General features: G+C 52.4%; 1 protein-coding gene across 3 annotated transcripts; it reads right to left on the bottom strand.

Annotated features, from left to right (window-relative positions):
• Positions 1-808: 808 nt before the first annotated feature.
• Positions 809-16,277, bottom strand: HROB (homologous recombination factor with OB-fold). 3 transcript variants are annotated; one of them, XM_015071523.3, is made up of 10 exons: positions 16,025-16,275; positions 14,998-15,048; positions 9,545-10,720; positions 8,040-8,123; positions 6,448-6,588; positions 5,748-5,856; positions 5,475-5,560; positions 5,001-5,126; positions 3,520-3,637; positions 809-1,422 (listed from the first exon to the last, which is right to left on the bottom strand). In XM_015071523.3, exons 1-10 carry the CDS (start codon positions 16,025-16,027, stop codon positions 1,331-1,333), a joined length of 1,986 nt encoding a protein of 661 aa, XP_014927009.2. In that variant the 5' UTR covers positions 16,028-16,275; the 3' UTR covers positions 809-1,330. The 3 variants fall into 3 exon arrangements, with proteins under 3 accessions (XP_014927009.2, XP_053067897.1, XP_026904670.2); XM_053211922.1 differs by lacking the exon at positions 16,025-16,275 and adding an exon at positions 15,238-15,769; XM_027048869.2 differs by lacking the exons at positions 809-1,422; positions 3,520-3,637; positions 5,001-5,126 and having other exon boundaries at positions 5,534-5,662; positions 16,025-16,277.
• Positions 16,278-17,009: the final 732 nt, after the last annotated feature.

Raw genomic sequence — 17,009 nt, 5'->3', positions numbered from 1 at the left:
ACACTGATATAAATGTAGGCCTGAGTAAGAAATGAGGGAGAATCCCCAACAATCTATACAGACATTCTGCCCTTAGAGAGGGTAGAACAGGACTCCTCATTCCTCAGCATGGGCAACACCTAGTGACTTTCTGTCAAAGAGGACAGTATGAAAAGAGAGAAGAAGAAAATTTACAGTGGAGAAACCTGACAAACGCCTCCTTTAGCCAGGTGGTCAAGGTCAACATCAACCCTTGATGTGTGGTCTTACTTCTGTGGTCTTCCTCCACAAGACACGTAGCCCTAGTCTCATCTTTTTTTTTTTTTTTTTTTTTTTTAATGAGACAAATTCCAATAGGGGGCCTCCTGGAATATGCTGGACCCATACTCTTCCAAGCTGTCAAAGTCATAAAAAACAAGGAGAGTCTGCCAGAGCCAGGAGGAGCCTGAGGAGACAGGACAACTGAATGGAATGTGGGGTCCTGGACCAGAAAAAGGACAGCAGGGAAACTGTAAATCTGAAGCAAGCACGAAGTCCAGTTAATAATCATCATGTACGGATACCGGTTCTTTGGTTGTAAGAAGTGTCCACGCTAACATAAGATGCCGACAGGGAAACTGGGTGTGGGATACACAGGAACTCCCTGTGTTATCTTTGCGATAATTCTGTAAATCTCAAACTGTCTAGAAGAAAAGTTTATGAAGAAAGAGACAGAGAGAGACAGAGAGAGAAGGAAAACGAGCGGCTTGGCTCCGCCCTGGCCAAAGCCCCGCCGGCAGGACAGACAGGACCAGGAGCAGCGAGGGTGGAGGGGAGAGGGAGGCGGGCGGAACAGGCAGCTGCTTTATTTCAGAACAAGACACCACAGCCACACCCCTGCCCCCCAACACCTGGGAACCTTGGGCACGGGTGAGCTGGGCAGCCACAGGCCTCAAGAGACAAAGCAGAGGGAAGTCTGAGTGTGTTCCTTCCCCGACCGGAGGGACGGCCGCCACTGCTGTGGTGTGGCTCCTCAGGTGTTCAGGGGATAGGGAGTAAGGAGCTCAGGGGCCCCCAAAGTCAAGGTGAGGCAGAAGAGTGCCACACCTTCCCTGATGGCAGAAGGAACGGATGCACCCAAGGGCTTGGAGGACAGAGGAGCAGAAGGGCCACCCCTGGGCTGAGTTCCGGTATGAGTGACAGCAGCAGAGAGTCCGAGGGACAAGGGTGATCCCAGGGAAAGCATCCAGGGTGGGGGTGGCCATAAAAGTCCTCAGCTGTGTTTATTCCCCAGTCGTGCCAGGCCCCCTCTCTCCCGGGGACCCGATCAGACACAACCGGGGCCTTGCTTGGGTGCTGAGAGGCTGCCTGCTCACGGTGGGTGCCTTGCCTCGGGGCAGTCCCAACTGCTGGTCCCACAGAAAAAGTCCTCAGGGAGCTCACTCAGGAGTCCATCTAGGTCATCTGCAGGGGGAGATGGAGAGGGTAGGCAGACTTAGTGTCAGCGTTAGGGTTCCACGTGACTCAGGTCCAAAGCTCCTGCCCTTCAGGGAGGCCTGGACCAGGCCACACAGTTGGGCAGTGGTGACCGACTAATGGGCCCGAGGCCGGCCTGACTCCCACCTTCCCTCTGCTTCCCCCCCCCCCCCCACACACACAAGGGGTACGGACAAAATGCCTGGGCCGTTCTGTCAAGAGAGACGCTTTGCCTGGGCCTCAGTGGTTCCTCTCTTTCCATCCAGAGTGCTTGAGCAGACAGACGTTCTCTAGTGCTACCCTCTCATTGGCCAGAGGGAGAAAAAAGGCGGGGAAAGCCATTTGAGGTGTTCAGAATCATTCCCTAATCATTCAGAAGCATTCCCTAATCTGGTATCTCACCTCAAGAGCGTGAGACAACATCATCCCCTTCCCCAAAGGGCATTCAGGGGCGTTTGGAATGAAAGTAACTGACCCTGACTGTAGTTCTCAGATGGGTGCTTGTGTCTGAGAACTTGGAAATGGAGCTTGGTACTGTTACTGCTGACACAGCAGCTAACACATACTGAGCGTGTGCTGTACCGGGTGCGGGGCCCCACCCGCCGTACTCACCCCTTCCTTCCAGTCCTCACAGTATACTTCACGGGGCAGTTTATGGTGCTCCCTGTTAGAATCCCCACTTTATCTGAGAGAACCGAGTTCAAAGAGGTCAAATGGCCTGCCCGTGGTGAGCCTACTCAAGCTCCATCCCATGCCAGCGCCACGGCTTCCAGCTAGAAAACTCCCGCGCCACGGACTGGATCAGGCCGCCCGTGGAGTAAGTCGGGCTGGAAACTAGCCCTGCAGAGGCGAGTCTGGTCTGGCTCAGGGCACGTGATAAACATGGCTGCTGGAAGGATAGAAGCCTGTTTGGGGGCCTTCAGAATTTGATTAAGGTGACCAGCCCTGTACTCGGGGAAGTGGGACCGAAATTTGTAACAAAAAAAGGTGCCCCTCACTAGCTACATTAGGACGGTTCGGGGAAACTCTATGTTTAATGAAGGGGAATGAGCAATCAGTGAGGGCCTAGGAAACTGGGAATCAGAGTAAGAACGAGTATTGGCGTCTCCAGGCCCTGTCCAACCACCACGAGTAGTTGTCCGCTCGGCATGTCTGTCCCTACAGTGGAGACGTGACACCAGCCACAATATCGTACAGGCAAGTCTCCTCAGTCTCACTCCCTGACCACCGGCAACCTTCTGAGGATGGTTTGGCTTGTCAGCAAGCTTACTTACAAGGACATTCCAGAGAAGATTCCAGCATAAGGAGTACCTTCTCATAGGCTATAAGTAAATGGGCTCTGTGGTTTATCCGTTGGTCTAACGCGAAATTGGTTCATGTGAGACACTTAAAGATTTATTTATTTAAGTAACCTCTGCACCCGGTGTGGGGCTTGAACTCACAACCCTGAGATCAAGAGTCGTACACTGTTCCGACTGAGCTAGTCAGGCGCCCCTAACGCGAGACACTTACCCATAATCTCAATGAACTGTGAGGCCAGACAGGGTTGAATTCATGGAATCGAAAAGCTAAGGCGCAGACTTGGATTGTGCTAGCTTCATCTGGGGGATGCTGCCCCCCGAGGAACAAGCTGGCTGTACCCTAACCCAGTATTTGGGCCTCTCGGGTCTGTGTCCTGGTCCCACACGGATGTGTGAGTCCTCAGCACCGCCTGCAGGGCCTCTGAGCTTGGTCAGGATACGGAAATCTGCCTCTGGGGTCTGGCCATCAGCCCACGGAAGACTCAAGCTGTGGCAGAAGGACGGTGCCGGTTCATCTCCTCCTTGTGACTAAAAGCACACGGCTTGGAAATGGGGGAGACCTGTGGCTCACGCTGTATCTGCTTTATGTGGCCCCTATCACCCTGGTAGTTAGTTCGGGGCCTGCAGCCTGGCCAGAAAAGACACCACATCCGATTTCTGTAAGGTTGCGTAAGACCCAAAGATTCACAGGAGGAGGAGAAAGACGCAGCCAGGTTCTTCTGGCTGTGCTATTCAAGAGGAAATAGGAGAACCTCTTTTGCTCCTGGGGAGCTGACTGCCTTACCTGCTTCTGGGAGTTCTTCCTCAGGGGATGCCCCTGCTTCTGCATCGTGCGCTGTTCTGAGGCCTCTTCCAGACTTCGCAGTCTCATGGTGGAGGCTGCCAGGGAAGCTCCCTGGGTCCTGGGGACAGACAGCCTGGTTACCAAAGCCTGTGCTCTGGATATCCCTCTGGACAATTCCACATCCACCCAGACGACCTCAATGGAATAGGTGGGGGTTCAGGAAAGACAATACAGAGGAGCGTGGCAGGGGCCAGTCACCCAGGCGAGGGAGATAAAAATACCCAACACCCAAAACAGCAGGTAATTAAAAAAACAAAACACTTTTTGGGCACTCTTCTTTCCTAATTTTGTTGGCATCTGGTGCTTTAGGAAATCTATATATAGTTGGAGCAGAGAGTGAAGAAGCCATTCAAAAATATGCTGAGGAGTTAGCCTGGGATTAAAAAGCTTTTAATAATCCCCACACTAGCTGATATATGAGCAGGTAGTGGAAATTAGTAATTAAACTGTTAACTACGGTTAGCCCTAGGGGATGGCAGCGGAGAAGAGTGAGTTACAAGCTTTGCTTTATTCTCTGTACCATTTCGATTTTTGTCAAGGGGTATGGATATCTTGAAACTTAAAAGAAAAAGAAAGATGATCTTTTGGAAGCAGGGTGATTTTGAGAAAATGTGGAAGGTTAAGGGGAAAGATAAGAGAAATGGAAGTAGGCCATTAGAGCCAAGGGTGGAGCGTGAGCAGAAGTCATCAGGTCTAACCCTTCACTTCCGAGATGAAGCAACAGCAGGGGCAAGGACGGGACTTGCCCAAGGTCACGTTACAAATTACCAGCAGAGTGGGGACATGACCCAGGTCTCCTGACCTCCAGGCCAGGCCATGATAACAACCTAGGATCCCGGGAAGTGTGGAAGTGGCCACAGAGGGGGCACTGTGTGCCAAGTCAAGGCCAGGCTCTGCACTCTTAGCCTGGAGTGGAGCTGCCTGGAACCCCGGGCTCCTTTAGTTCCCAAGGGGGGTGTCCCCACCTGGGTTCTGTGTGGGTGCCGCCTCACCTAGCATAGGTGGGGGCCAGGAGGGAAGATGCAGACTAAGTGCCGGCTCACCCGACAGTCTGTATGTAGCTCACTGTTCTCTGCCACCTGTAGCAGATCTGAGCCTCCGTCACCTACCGAGGGCCACACCCTCTGGGGGATGCACAACTTGCTTAGTTCTCAAGTGACTCCTATCCTCTCCAGTGCTCAAGCCTGCCATCAGATCACGATCCCCAAGAAGCCAGCTGCTCTAGGTCCTGTTACTGTGCCATCTGGCAGGCGGCTGGACCAGGAACAGAAAGAGATGACCCTGTCCCCAGAGGCATCTCTTCACCTCAGGGCAACTGCCCCCTTCACACCTCTGCTCCCCAGGGTGAAGGAGGGGAAGACACCAGAATATACAGGCAGAAAGCGGATCTCCCGGGCCCCGTTCCATCCCGCTTCTCTTACCTTGGGGAAGGGCGGAGATGGCTTGAGGAAGTTCCCATCCCCAGAATCTGGGCCGTAAATATGGACCAGGTTGTTGGGCGTCACGTTGAGGTAGTGATTTCGGAGCGAAGGAGAAAACACTCCAACCTGGGGTCGAGGAAGGGGAAGGTCAGTGCCCTGACGGGGCGCTAAGATGCTGTCCCATGCCACCTGGTCCCCGCCTGCCTCTCCCTCTCTGGCTTCTGCACCAGGCTCACCCAAACCGCTCCTGCCCCCGCCCTGTAGAAGCACATACCACACCCTCCTCTCCACACAACACCCCCCCCCCCATCCCCATCCCCATCTGCCCCACAGAATAGGAGGCGGGGTCTAGCACCGGCCCAACCATTCCTGGCCTGGGGACCGGGGAGGGAAGGGAGCCAGACGGACAACTCAGGGGCCTTCTCCAGGGTTGGGAGGGTTGGAGAGGAGGTCCGCATTTGGAGCCCCCCATACCTGCTTCAGCAGCAGCACTGAGCCAGGCTTCAGCTCACTCTGCCGGGCCTCGAGCAGCAACCTGTGCACCGTGCCCTGCATCTCTCCTGCAAATACCGCGCGGCCCATCAGTCTGGGTCAAGGACAGCGCAGTGACTGGTTTGGGCCCTGGCTGGGAAGTGGGCTGCTCACTGCCTCAATCTTCCCATCTGCAAATGAAGAGGGTGACTCCTCCTCATCTCCTGAACTCCACGAAGGCCACTCATCAGACACCCCTAGGACCTAACTTCTCACCCGTGGGGTCCTTGAAAACCACACTGGCGTCCATCGTGCTCCGACTCAGGGACTTGATCATCACTGCCATGTTGGGGACCTTGTTCCTGGGAAGCTGCCTCAGGGCTGCCTGGTTACAAGGAGAGGCATTTGCTGAGCAAGCCACATCCCACCTGTAAGGTTCCCAAGTGCACCAGGGCAACCGGAGGGGAGGAGGAGGGGAGGAGAGTACAGGTGTGGTGATGCTCTTTTTGTGGGGGGCAAAAGGGCCGTCTGAAGGACCCATCCTGTCTCTCTCTAGCAGACCCGAAGCTGGCAGGTCCTTTCTGCCCCCTGCTTCCTTTCTCCAGCATATATGTGTTTATAGAGAGCTACATCACAGCAGGCCACGAGAATGTGTCTGCATATGACCCTTGACCTCCAGGGAGCTCGAAGGGTAACAGTGTGCTTACCCCCGCCTCATCCAGGGCCTGGATGTGCAGAGACATAGCCATAACCCACTTTCTGCTTCCGCCTGTGCCTGACACTGTCGATGCTGGTGAAATGCTAGGTGAGCGGAAGATGATACAACCAAAAGGGACTCCGTGCTGCTGCTCAGAGACAGACCTGGGGTAAGAGGGAGCAAACGGACAGCCCCTTTCCTAAGGTGGAGTAGGACAGCAGGTTGGTAGGAAGGGTAAAAACGGTCTTTCTTGCACATCTCAGCACCCAGGACCCTTACCTTCCGCAGCACCATGACGATGCTATAGGTACAGAGAAAGCAGGTGGGGTCTCTCTCCTCCAGGCCCAGAGCAGATTTCATGGCCAGCCAGGGCCCTCGCCCAAAATCCTCCTCCACCGACGCCTGGGAACTAGTAACAATCTGGCACCACAGAGCAGAGGGGGAGCCTGTGTTAATGGACCCACCTTGCTACAGACCTTGACCGAGACAGGATGGAGGGGTGGGAGGGAAGGGCACATTCCCTGCAACATGGTAGCCACCGTCTCTGCTTTCGTTTATCCCCTAGGTCTCAGAATGGTACGTGAGATCTGGTTGCACAGCACATCTTTCATTTAACAGCAACAGCAAAGGTGCTCCTTGTTTATTTCATTTTAGGGCACCCGGGTGGCTCAGTCGTTAAGCATCTGACTTCGACTCAGCTCGTGATCTCACGGTTCATGAGTTCGAGTCCCACATTGGGTGAGCACAAGCCCCGCTTCGGATGAGCCGCACTGTCTCTCTCACCCCTCTTTCTCTCTCTCCCTCTGCCCCTCCTGGGATCCTCTCTCTCTCTTTGTCCCTCACTCACTTGCACCCTCTCTCTCAAAAATTTTTTTTAAATTTTAAATCAGTTCCTGACTTTAGTTGTCCCGAAGCAAAAGACGGTCTATCCATGCTTGTCTCTTGTGTAACAGCCTCGAAAAGTCTTAGGGCCAGGGAGCCCCCACTTACATTGATAGGCTTTCACAGTGCCTTAAGTCATTTCGAAACAGTCATATTTTATTTGGGATGCCTCTGGTTTAACTATTAACCTTCTTATATTAAAAAATGCTCATATTAAAAAACGCCTGGGTGGCTCAGTCGGTTAAGCGTCTGGCTTCGGCTCAGGTCATGATCTCGTGGTTCGTGGGTTCGAGCCCTGGGTTGCGTTCTGCGCTGACAGCTCGGAGCCTGGAGCCTGCTTCAGATTCTGTGTCTCCCTCTCTCTTTACCCTCCCCTGCCCGCACTCTGTGTCCTCTCTGAAAAATAAGCGTTAAAAAGAAAAAAAAAAAATGCTTTGAACCCAGAGGAGTATTTGCTGCTTTGGACCTGAAGCGGACTGACAGATCTGTGGAACTACAGCAAAGAGAAAAACTGCTAGAGAATTAAAAGCAAAAGTGGGTGTGAGGGCAGAGGAGGGCAACGAGAATCCCAGTGAGGAGGAAGGATGGGTCTCCCCCACCAAAGAGGAATCCACTGGAGGCAAGATGAAGGCAGATCGTTCCCCACTCAATTCTCAGAAACCTGAGAGGAGGGGCTCCTGAGATACAATTTCCCAATACCTATTACGCTCCCCTCCCCTGAGGAAAGACGGGAGTTAGCTGGGCCTTTCTTTCCTAGAGGAGTAGGGAAGACTGGACCCCTGGCCTCGGTCGGCATCAGGACAGGCTTCACTTTGTGCCAGGAGAATCGCCACTTTCCCAAACGGCCTTCGCCACGTGCCCTTTGGTGCGTCACCGCGGGGAGACGCGGGGAGAGCATAGACTCTGCTTCTCAACTCCTAAAACGTGCAGGGATGTCCCTCACTCTTAAGTGATGCCCAGGAAGTGAACATCCGCAGGGAACCAGTTACCTCGGCCCGGAATTTAGCCAGGGCACCATGAGTCGGAGTCTGGGGTGTGGAAACCATGATCTCCTCCAGATTTTTCCCACTGTGCTGCAAGGGGAGAGAGAAGAAGAAGGCGAGAGCGAGCTCAGCAGCTGTTATTTACAAGTTGCAGCTTCTTGTCTGGGTTACATAATGAGTTCAGGAAACTATCAGGGACAATTAACACATATTACGTCTCTCCTAACGAAGTCTCAGGAGCCTCGTTGGCAGCTCAAAAAAAGATGCTTTGGGGACTGTTTTGGGAATGTGAGGGAGCTGGAGCTGGCCCAGGAACAAAACCCAGGGCTTCCTGAAGGAGGCAATGACCCGGATAGAGAGGCCTGGGCTAGGCAAAGGGGCAGCTTTCCCCAAATCCCTTCTCAGGGACCGAACCCTTCCCTGCAGAGATCTAGCCCAGGAGGAAGGTAGATGGCCTCCTTGGATTTCCCTTAAAGTGCCAGCGAAGAGCAAGGAACAGGCAGAAATTATCTGAACCGCCCTAAAACGTGAGAAAAGGAGTACACCAATCACCACCGGATCAGACCCGCAGAATCCCGTTATCTGGGATCTGATCCAAGATGCTTTGACGGATACTGTCCCTCCACCACCGCTGAAATCCAAACTCTCAGCACAGCCCGGCTTCCCCACGCCGACCCCGCACACCAGCCGCAGTGAGCTGTTCTCTGCACCCCTGATGGCATCTTGCTCTTACGCCACTGTGCCTTCGCACACGCTCTTCCCGGTCTTGCCACCGCTGACATGCCTCCCGGAGCACAGCCTTCCTACACACACCTGTTAACCTCCTAGCCATCCCTCCAAAGCCCACTCGGTAAGCATAAGGAGTCCGGTGTCTCCCTTGCACCTAGGGAATGACCTCTACTCACACTACGCATTTTATGTCTAATCGCTCGTTTGCGTCTGCTTCTTCCACTGCGCTGGAACTACTTCTGTTTTAACCTCTGCATTCCCAGTTCCAAGCGAACTGACCAACACATACAAGTCCTTAGGAAACAGACGTGAATTAATCTGCCTTGCCTTAGTGCTAGCAAACAGTAGGTGCTCAACAGAATAAAAGTTGTGAGGTTCTCAGAGCCAAAGCACCTCTCTCGCCTGTGGTTTTTCAAGCACTTGATTCTTTCTTCCCACTTTTTTTGACTTCTTCTACCACTTGGAAAGCCCCCCTCTCTGGGGTGCCTGCGTGGCTCAGTTGGTTAAATATCCGACTTCGGATCAGGTCATAATCTCGCGGTTTGTGGATTCGAGGCCCGCGTCAGGCTCTGTGCTGACAGATCCGAGCCAGGATCCTGCTTCGGATTCTGTGTCTCCCTCTCTCTCAAATAAAATAAACATTAAAAAAAACAAAACAGCCCTCTATCTGCACTTTCTCCTTCCCTCCCTCCCCCAGGAGTGAAGATATTCTGGGACCAGATTCTCCCCCTTGTCCCCGCAACGTCCTGGACCCCTTCTGCCAACGAGAACCTGTCACTCACCTGGTGGGGCAGGATCCCTGCGGGGCCGGGGAAGCGGCGGGTTTTGGTGCGGGCGGGTCGCTGGGGTGTCCGGTTGGCAGCAGTGACCAGCTGCACCAGGTGGTTGGTGACTATGGGTGGCTGGAGAACTGCTTGGGGGACCAGGGAGGAACGGGGGCTCTTTGGGGTGCCGGCAGGACACTTGACGGAAGCCGCTGGAGCTCGGGGTTGTAAGGGGCTCCGAGGAAATAACGCAGAGATAGTCCTCGAGGGAGTAGAACAGATCGAGTTGGGAGTTCGTGGACCAGGAAGGTGAGATTTGCCACGCAAGCAGGCATTTGGACGTTGGAATGACTGACCAGGGAAAGGACTTTGCGGGCCGCTCCGAACAGGCCGGCCAGCAGCTTGGAGAGGCTGTGCCGCTCGAAGAGCGGGCCCCTGAGGGCAGGCTTCCGAGTGGGGTTGCTGAGCAGGAACTGTTGAGGCAGTTGGGGTAGGAAGGTTGCTCACGGCACCGGGTCTCAGGTGGGGCTGTGCAGTCCTACAGTGGACCCCAGGTGCTGGGGGCTCATCGTCGGCTGACATGACACTCGTTATGTGGGAGGCAGGCGTGGGCCCCTTTTGGCAAGACCTGCTCAGCTCAGCTACGCGAGCCTTTTTAGCCAAAGCTAAGTCCTCCTGCTGCCAGGTGGGCGGGATTCCCGTGGCCTCACTGCTGATTCCAAGTTCCAGCTCCACGCCAGGCCCCTCCAGCTCCATGCTTGCCAGGACCTTATCAAATTCATCTTGTTCAGGACCCTCAAAGCCACTAATCATCTGCTGTTGGCTCTCAAAGGTGAGCAGGGGGCAGGAGGCTGACGTCTGGGGTCTCGCTGGCTCTTTGAGCACTTCTGGCAGGGACACTCGTCTCTGATGACCAGTCCAGCTGCTAGAAGTCGAGACAGGCCTTAGGGGGGCTGTTCCTATGGAAGGCGGGTCCCTGATGGCCCTGGGCATGCTGGAGGTAGGAAGGCAGAGTCCCAGGGCTGACGGGCCCAAAGCCTCTGAAGGAGCAGTGGGGCATGACGGCAGCTGCCCAGAAGACTGTGCCGGCACGGTCTCCTGTGGCCTAGAAGAGACAGGTCTCAGGCATCCAGCATTCAAAGGCCGTGAGCCAGCAAACTCGTTCTCTGCATCCTCCACAGCAGATAAAAAATCCTACAAAGAAGCAGAGATAGTGGGTCTTGGCATCTGGAAATCAAGAAACACACTCTGTCTCTCTTTTTTTTAACGTTTATTTATTTTTGAGAGAGAGAGAGAGAGAGAGAGAGAGCACACACCCACACATATAAGTGGGGGGTGGGGCAGACAGAGAGGGAGACAAGAGAATCCCAAGCAGGCTCCGTGCTGTCAGCACAGAGCCCAACACAGGGCTTGAACTCATGAACTGTGAAACTGAGCCAAAAATATGAGCTGGACACTCAACCGACTGAGCCACCCAGGTGCCCCAAAGGAACACTCTTGCTCTTACTTTCATGTATGTGGCGTGTATATAAGCACGGATATATGCAAGTGAGAAACCAAGCCATGAAAGGCAACGGTGGAGTCTCTCACCATCTTTGACCTTGTCCATGAGCCCACCTCCAGACTTTTTTTTTTTTTTTAAGATTTTATTTCTAAGTAATATCTATATCCAACGTGGGGCTTGAATTTACAACCTAGAGATCGAGTCCCATGCTCCACAGGGCACCTCGTGGCTCAGTCGGTTAAGCATCTGACTTCAGCCCAGGTCATGATCTCACGGTCTGTGAGTTTGAGTCCTGTGTCAGGCTCTGTGCTGACAGCTCAGAGCCTGGAGCCTGCTTCAGATTCTAGGTCTTCCTCTCTCTCTCTGCCCCTCCCCTGCTCATGCTCTGTCTCTCTCTCCTTCAAAAATAAATAAATGTTAAAAAAAAAAAAAAAAAGTCTCATGTTCCACCCACTGAGCCAGCCAGGTGCCCCAGAATGTTTCTGGTAGGAGCCTGGAGGTGGTGGGATGCCTGGCTAGCTCAGTCGGTGGAGCATGGGACTCTAGATCTCAGGGTTGTAAGTTCGAGCCCCACGTTGGGTGCAGAGGTTAGTTAAAAATAAAATCTTTAAAAAAAAAAAAAAAAAAGGAAATAAGGAATGAAAGAAACATTCTTTTTTAAATTTTTTTTTTTTAACGTTTATTTATTTTGAGACTGAGAGAGACAGAGCACGTACGGGGGAGGGTCAGAGAGAGAGGGAGACACAGAATCGGAAACAGGCTCCAGGCCCCGAGCTGTCAGCCCAGAGCCCGACGCGGGGCTCGAACTCAGAGACCACGAAATCATGACCTGAGCCGAAGTCGGCCGCTTAACCGACTGCGCCACCCAGGCGCACCAAGAAACATTCTAAGGCTAAGTCTTCAGGTAGCTTCTCTCGGGGGACAGGGAAGCGGTGGCAGTCAGGGGAGTGGCAGGAGAAGCAAACATACCAGGGCACAAAGGAATCCAATCACCCAAGGCCACACACCCATCTCAAGAAAACGAGGTTTCTGGTGTCCAGCCTGTGCAACAGGGGTCTATCCAGCTGGTCATGCTGCCTGTTCTCAGCGCACTCCTCCCCCCTCCTCCACCACACACACACACACACACACACACACACACACACACACACACACAGCCTTCACTAAGCCAGAGGCCTTGGATCCAGCAAAATAGGCAGAAGTTAAATATAGCTTTTCAGGCAAGTTAAATTAAGTATGGATTCCAGTTGGGAAGCAAGGTGAGATTGACACCTTCGAGAGCAACAGACCTGTTCTGAGGGTGTTTTTGAGTTAGAACTGCTGATTTAACTGACGGGAAGGTCCCCTCCACCCCCAACCCGTGCTGCTGCAGTGGCGTGTCTGGGCCAGAGAAAGGTTTGTTTCTGGCTTTGTGTATTATCGGGGGTGTAGCATACTCTAGCAGGACTATCATGGGATTTAGCAATAATAACAATATTAGAATTACAGCAGCAATAAAATCCTGATGATCCTGGAGGTTGACAGATCCCTTTTCTCCTAAAGAGCTCACTCACAGGGGTGCCTGGGTGGCTCAGTCGGTTGAGTTTCCAACTCTGGCTGAGGTCATGATCTCGCGTCTGTGAGTTTGAGCCCCGCGTCGGGCTCTGTGCTGACAGCTCTGAGCCTGGAGCCCGCTTTGGATTCTGTGTCTCTCCCTCTGTCCCACCCCACCCTCAAGCTCTGTCTCTCTCTCTCTCAAAATAAATAAGTAAACATTAAAAAAAAAAAGAAAAAAAGAGCTCACTCTCAGACATGATGTCATCTGCCTTGGGAAGGGGGAAAGGGACTGGCCATGGAACAGAAACTTGAACTGTCAGAGTCCTTCACTCTTCTTTTTTTTTTTTTTAAAGTAATCTCTATGCCCAATGTAGGACTTGAACTCATGACCCCAAGATCAAGAGTCACATGCTCTACCCACTGAGCTGGCCAGGCACCCCACAGACCTTCATTCTTTTTTAAGAAAAACTTTAATGTTTATTTATTTCTGAGGCAGAGAGAGCCAGAGCATGAGTGGGGAAGGGGTGGAGAGGGAGGGAGACACAGAATCAGAATCAGAAGCAGGCTCCAGGCTCTGAGCTGTCAGCACGGAGCCTGATGCGGGGCTTGAACTCATGGACCGTGAGTCATGAGACCTGAACCGAAGTCAGTCGCTTCGTGACTGAGCCACCCAGGTGTCCTGAGACCTTCATCCTTAATCCCATTGCTGGCCCAGCCGTCCTACCATCACCTGGTAAGAACCAAGTGGGGCACTTAGCCACTTTTGCAGCCTGTAAATACACATCTACAAAGCTGAAAGACAAGGACAAGGACACATCTCCTCGACAAAGCTGGCAATTTTGAATTTTTGTAAAAACCGAATTAAAGTCTCCAAGTGATAACAAAAACATGTAACAATCTGAAACCATGCCGGGTGCCAGGGACCATGTAAACATTTTACCAGAATTCTCACAATGAATTTTCACAATGGCCCTAATAGATATTATTATTCCTGTTTTATGGATTCAGAAATAGAGACTCAGAGAAGTTAAGTACCTTCACAGAATCAGGATTAGAACTCATATGTGCCCCTATCACTATGTCTTAGGGCTTCTGTGAATGAGCAAAGCCAGAGACTGATTTTTAAGGGGTCTGAGGAAGTTCTGTTTTCCCTTTCAAACCTCAGGTTCCAAAAGCCTCAAAAGAACTGTGAAAAGGACTGTGGGGCCCCTGGTGCAGCATTCATCACCATACTAGGTACAAACTGGGCATCTGGACAAATTCTAAACGTGATTTTTATTTTATTTACTAAACATGATTAAAAAAAATTTTTTTTAATGTTTATTTTCGAGAGAGAGAGGCAGAGCATGAGCAGGGGAGGGGCAGAGACAGAGACACAGAATCTGAAGCAGGCTCCAGGCTCTGAGCTGTCAGCACAGAGCTTGATGTGGGGCTTGAACCCACGAACCTGTAAGATCATGACCTGAGCTGGAGTCAGATGCTTAACTGACTGAGCGCCCCATTCCTAAACATGATTTTTAAAGCACAGAGCTGGGAGACAAAAAATAGGCTGGAATGGCTTGTCGCCGATAAAGTAAAGCAATTCTACTCTATAAATGCAGCTTAATAGTTTCCATATATGTAGACTGGAATCAGGAGGCGAGGACCTCACCCGGATTGTTGGTGCTGTATTCTTAAGCAGGTTAATTTACCTATTTGGGTTTTACTCACTTCAATCCTACCTCTTTTTGAAAAGGATTTCAGGTAGCAATTTTGGGCCTCCCAGAGGAAACTATATCCATTGGATCTGAGCAGAAAGAGAGCTGTGGGGATGGCTAGCTTATTCAGTGATCTCTGACTATACCCCCAGATTACAAAGAGCCCTGCCTGGGCCCATCCCTAGAAGTCCTGGTTTAATTGGTATGTGTTAGGGCCTCAGCAGGGGTGATTCTAATGTGCTGGCTTCCGATCCAGTCTAATCCCTCATCTTCTGAGAAAGAGGGAAGGGAAGAGCCTCTGGAGCAAAAGAATATCCCTCATACTGTAGAAAACAGAAGGCCAGAGAATGAAGTAATTTTCCCTGGCTCACAAAGCCACTTGGCCACCAACCTCAGGCCTCCCATCATCCAGTCACTGTGTTGTCGCTGGCTCTCCATCAACTTTCTTTCCCACCTCAAGTATGTCATCGTAAAGGTGAATCGAATCATCCACATAATATAGCTTCCAGGCCAGGGCCCTTACCATTTAGGCACCTCCCGTCTCTGGCTTTGTGTTTCTAAAACGGTTAAGTAGGCTGTTTACATGTCTCATGTTTTCTCAGCCTCTCACAGACACAAAAGCTATACATGTCAAAAGAAAGGAGGCTGGGGCAGGCTGCTTCGAAATGTTCTGAGTCTGGGTGTTTACAGCTCAAGACCTCCTCTGCTATCTCTGATCACCAACACTTCCTTACCTCATCTTCAAACTCCTCTTCCACAGTAAACAGCTTCTGCAAACTGCATGCCTGAGAGGAAAACAAAGCAATTGAGGTTGGAGGAGAAATTCTGCTTGCAAGTACATTCTGTCCTCACTACGCTTCTTTCCAATTCTAACACGACCACCAGGTGTACTGTTTTTATTTTTATTTATTTTTTATTTTTTTGCTAGTGCTGAGGGAGGAATAAGGGATGAGGAGGGGAGAGATGGGATTTACTTAAAGGCTTGGATGATTTAGAATCCCTTCTTGTAAAATAATCCACGCAGATCCAGCTGCATTAGCCCTGGGAGAGGGGGGAGGAGGCAAGAGGAAGGCTGCCAGAGGGAACCTGGGTCATTCTTTGGACTCCGCGCTGTGCACATGGGCTTAAGGATTTTGCAACATCCCAAAGACCTGGCCTGGGGAACCCATGTCAAATAAGAGAGAGGCCACCATAAATCCAAGCATGCCCAGCGGTGCTAGTGGCCTTGTTTCTGAAAGCCAAACCAGTGGTTTCCTTCTATCTAATCCCATGCCCCAAAGCCAGCGTCCCAGGAGGGTAGGATGTCCCAGTCCACGGTTCCTTCTTTCTAGGCAGCAGGGCTACTGTGGCCAGCTCTTAGACTGGCGTCAAACTCAAGAGCAGCGGGCTGTGCCTAAACCCCGGTTGCCAAAAAAGCAAGAGCTACAGTTAGGCACCCCCACCCCCAAGCGTCCAAGGATCAGAGTGTCCGGGTTAGGGGGAGGGGGTGGGGGCTCTGGAGGCTTGACGTTTGAGCCCACCGGGGAGGATGACCAGGAGTTCTCCAAGAAGAGATGGAAGGCAACAGGAGGGAAACTGAGGCCCAGAGGGAGGTAGGTGTGTGGCGAGGACCTTCCCAAGGGTCTCCGGGCAAGCACTGACTAGAACCTAGGTCTCCCGAAGCCACCAAGCTCTGACCCAAACCCTAGCCGGCCTTGCAGCTAGCACGAGAGAAGGGCTGGAAGCCGGAAGGCAGTTCTGCGGCCTCGGGCGCGGCATTACCATGGCGACGGCCGGCGGGCTCCGGCGAGGGGGGTGGCCGGGAAGCCCCCGACTCGAGGGGTCGCCGGGGCCACTGTCTTGGTTGCGGTGGGAGCGTCGGAGTCCGGGCCGCACGGTCTCTGAGGCGAGGTCGGAGAAAGGCTACTCAGCGACCCTGGCGGGGGCCGACACACCCGGGAAGCCGAGCACCAGCGCCCGAGGCCACTTTCGAAGCGGCCGCGACTCCCGAGTCTCCGCCCTCTTAAAGGGGCTGGCCTATTTCTATCCCGCCGACACAAAGGCCGTTCCTCCATCAGTCTTCCGCCTCGGCCTTAAAGGGAAATGAATGGGCTCTCGGTCGCCCCCCAGCGGCCCCTCGGGTCAGGTCGGCGGCTTCAACAGGAGTTCTGGGAGAGCAGGCTGGGAATCCTGGGTCCCCAGTGCCGCCCACACCCTCCTCTCTAGAGTTAAGCACACCAGGGACCTGGCACTAGAGCGTGAGTCTCATTCACATCAGAATCCGCCCCATTGGTCTGTCTATCCATTCATCTGTCCATCCATCCTTGCAACACGTAGGTATCAAGCAAAGATATCTTCTTGCTCTTTTTACCCTTCATATTTCAGCTTAGATCTCAGATCTTCCCTGTCACTGGTCTCTCAGGTAACATCCCTCCACCCATGGTTTACATCTTTATTGTGTGTCTTCCTCACTAAAATATGAGCTCTCGGGTTTCAGCACCAAAACCAAAACAAACCAATCAAACAAACAACAAACAAGCAAAAAATATGAGTTCCGTGTGGGCAAGGACTTTGGCTTGTTCAGCTTTGTATCTCCAGCACTTAGCACAACGCTCAATAGAATTATTGAATGAATGACACAATGACTACCATGTATCTGGCACAATGCTTAACACTGCAAATAGAGACGTTAAGAAGAGTCCTTGTCCCTCAAGTTCACAAGTCAAGGAGACATAGGTCAAAAAACAGTCTAGGATAGTTGTGCAGA

This window comes from Acinonyx jubatus, chromosome E1, assembly GCF_027475565.1.
Source record: "Acinonyx jubatus isolate Ajub_Pintada_27869175 chromosome E1, VMU_Ajub_asm_v1.0, whole genome shotgun sequence".
In the NCBI taxonomy this organism is placed as follows: Eukaryota; Metazoa; Chordata; class Mammalia; order Carnivora; family Felidae; genus Acinonyx; species Acinonyx jubatus.
This window is presented reverse-complemented; position numbering and strand designations above follow the sequence as displayed.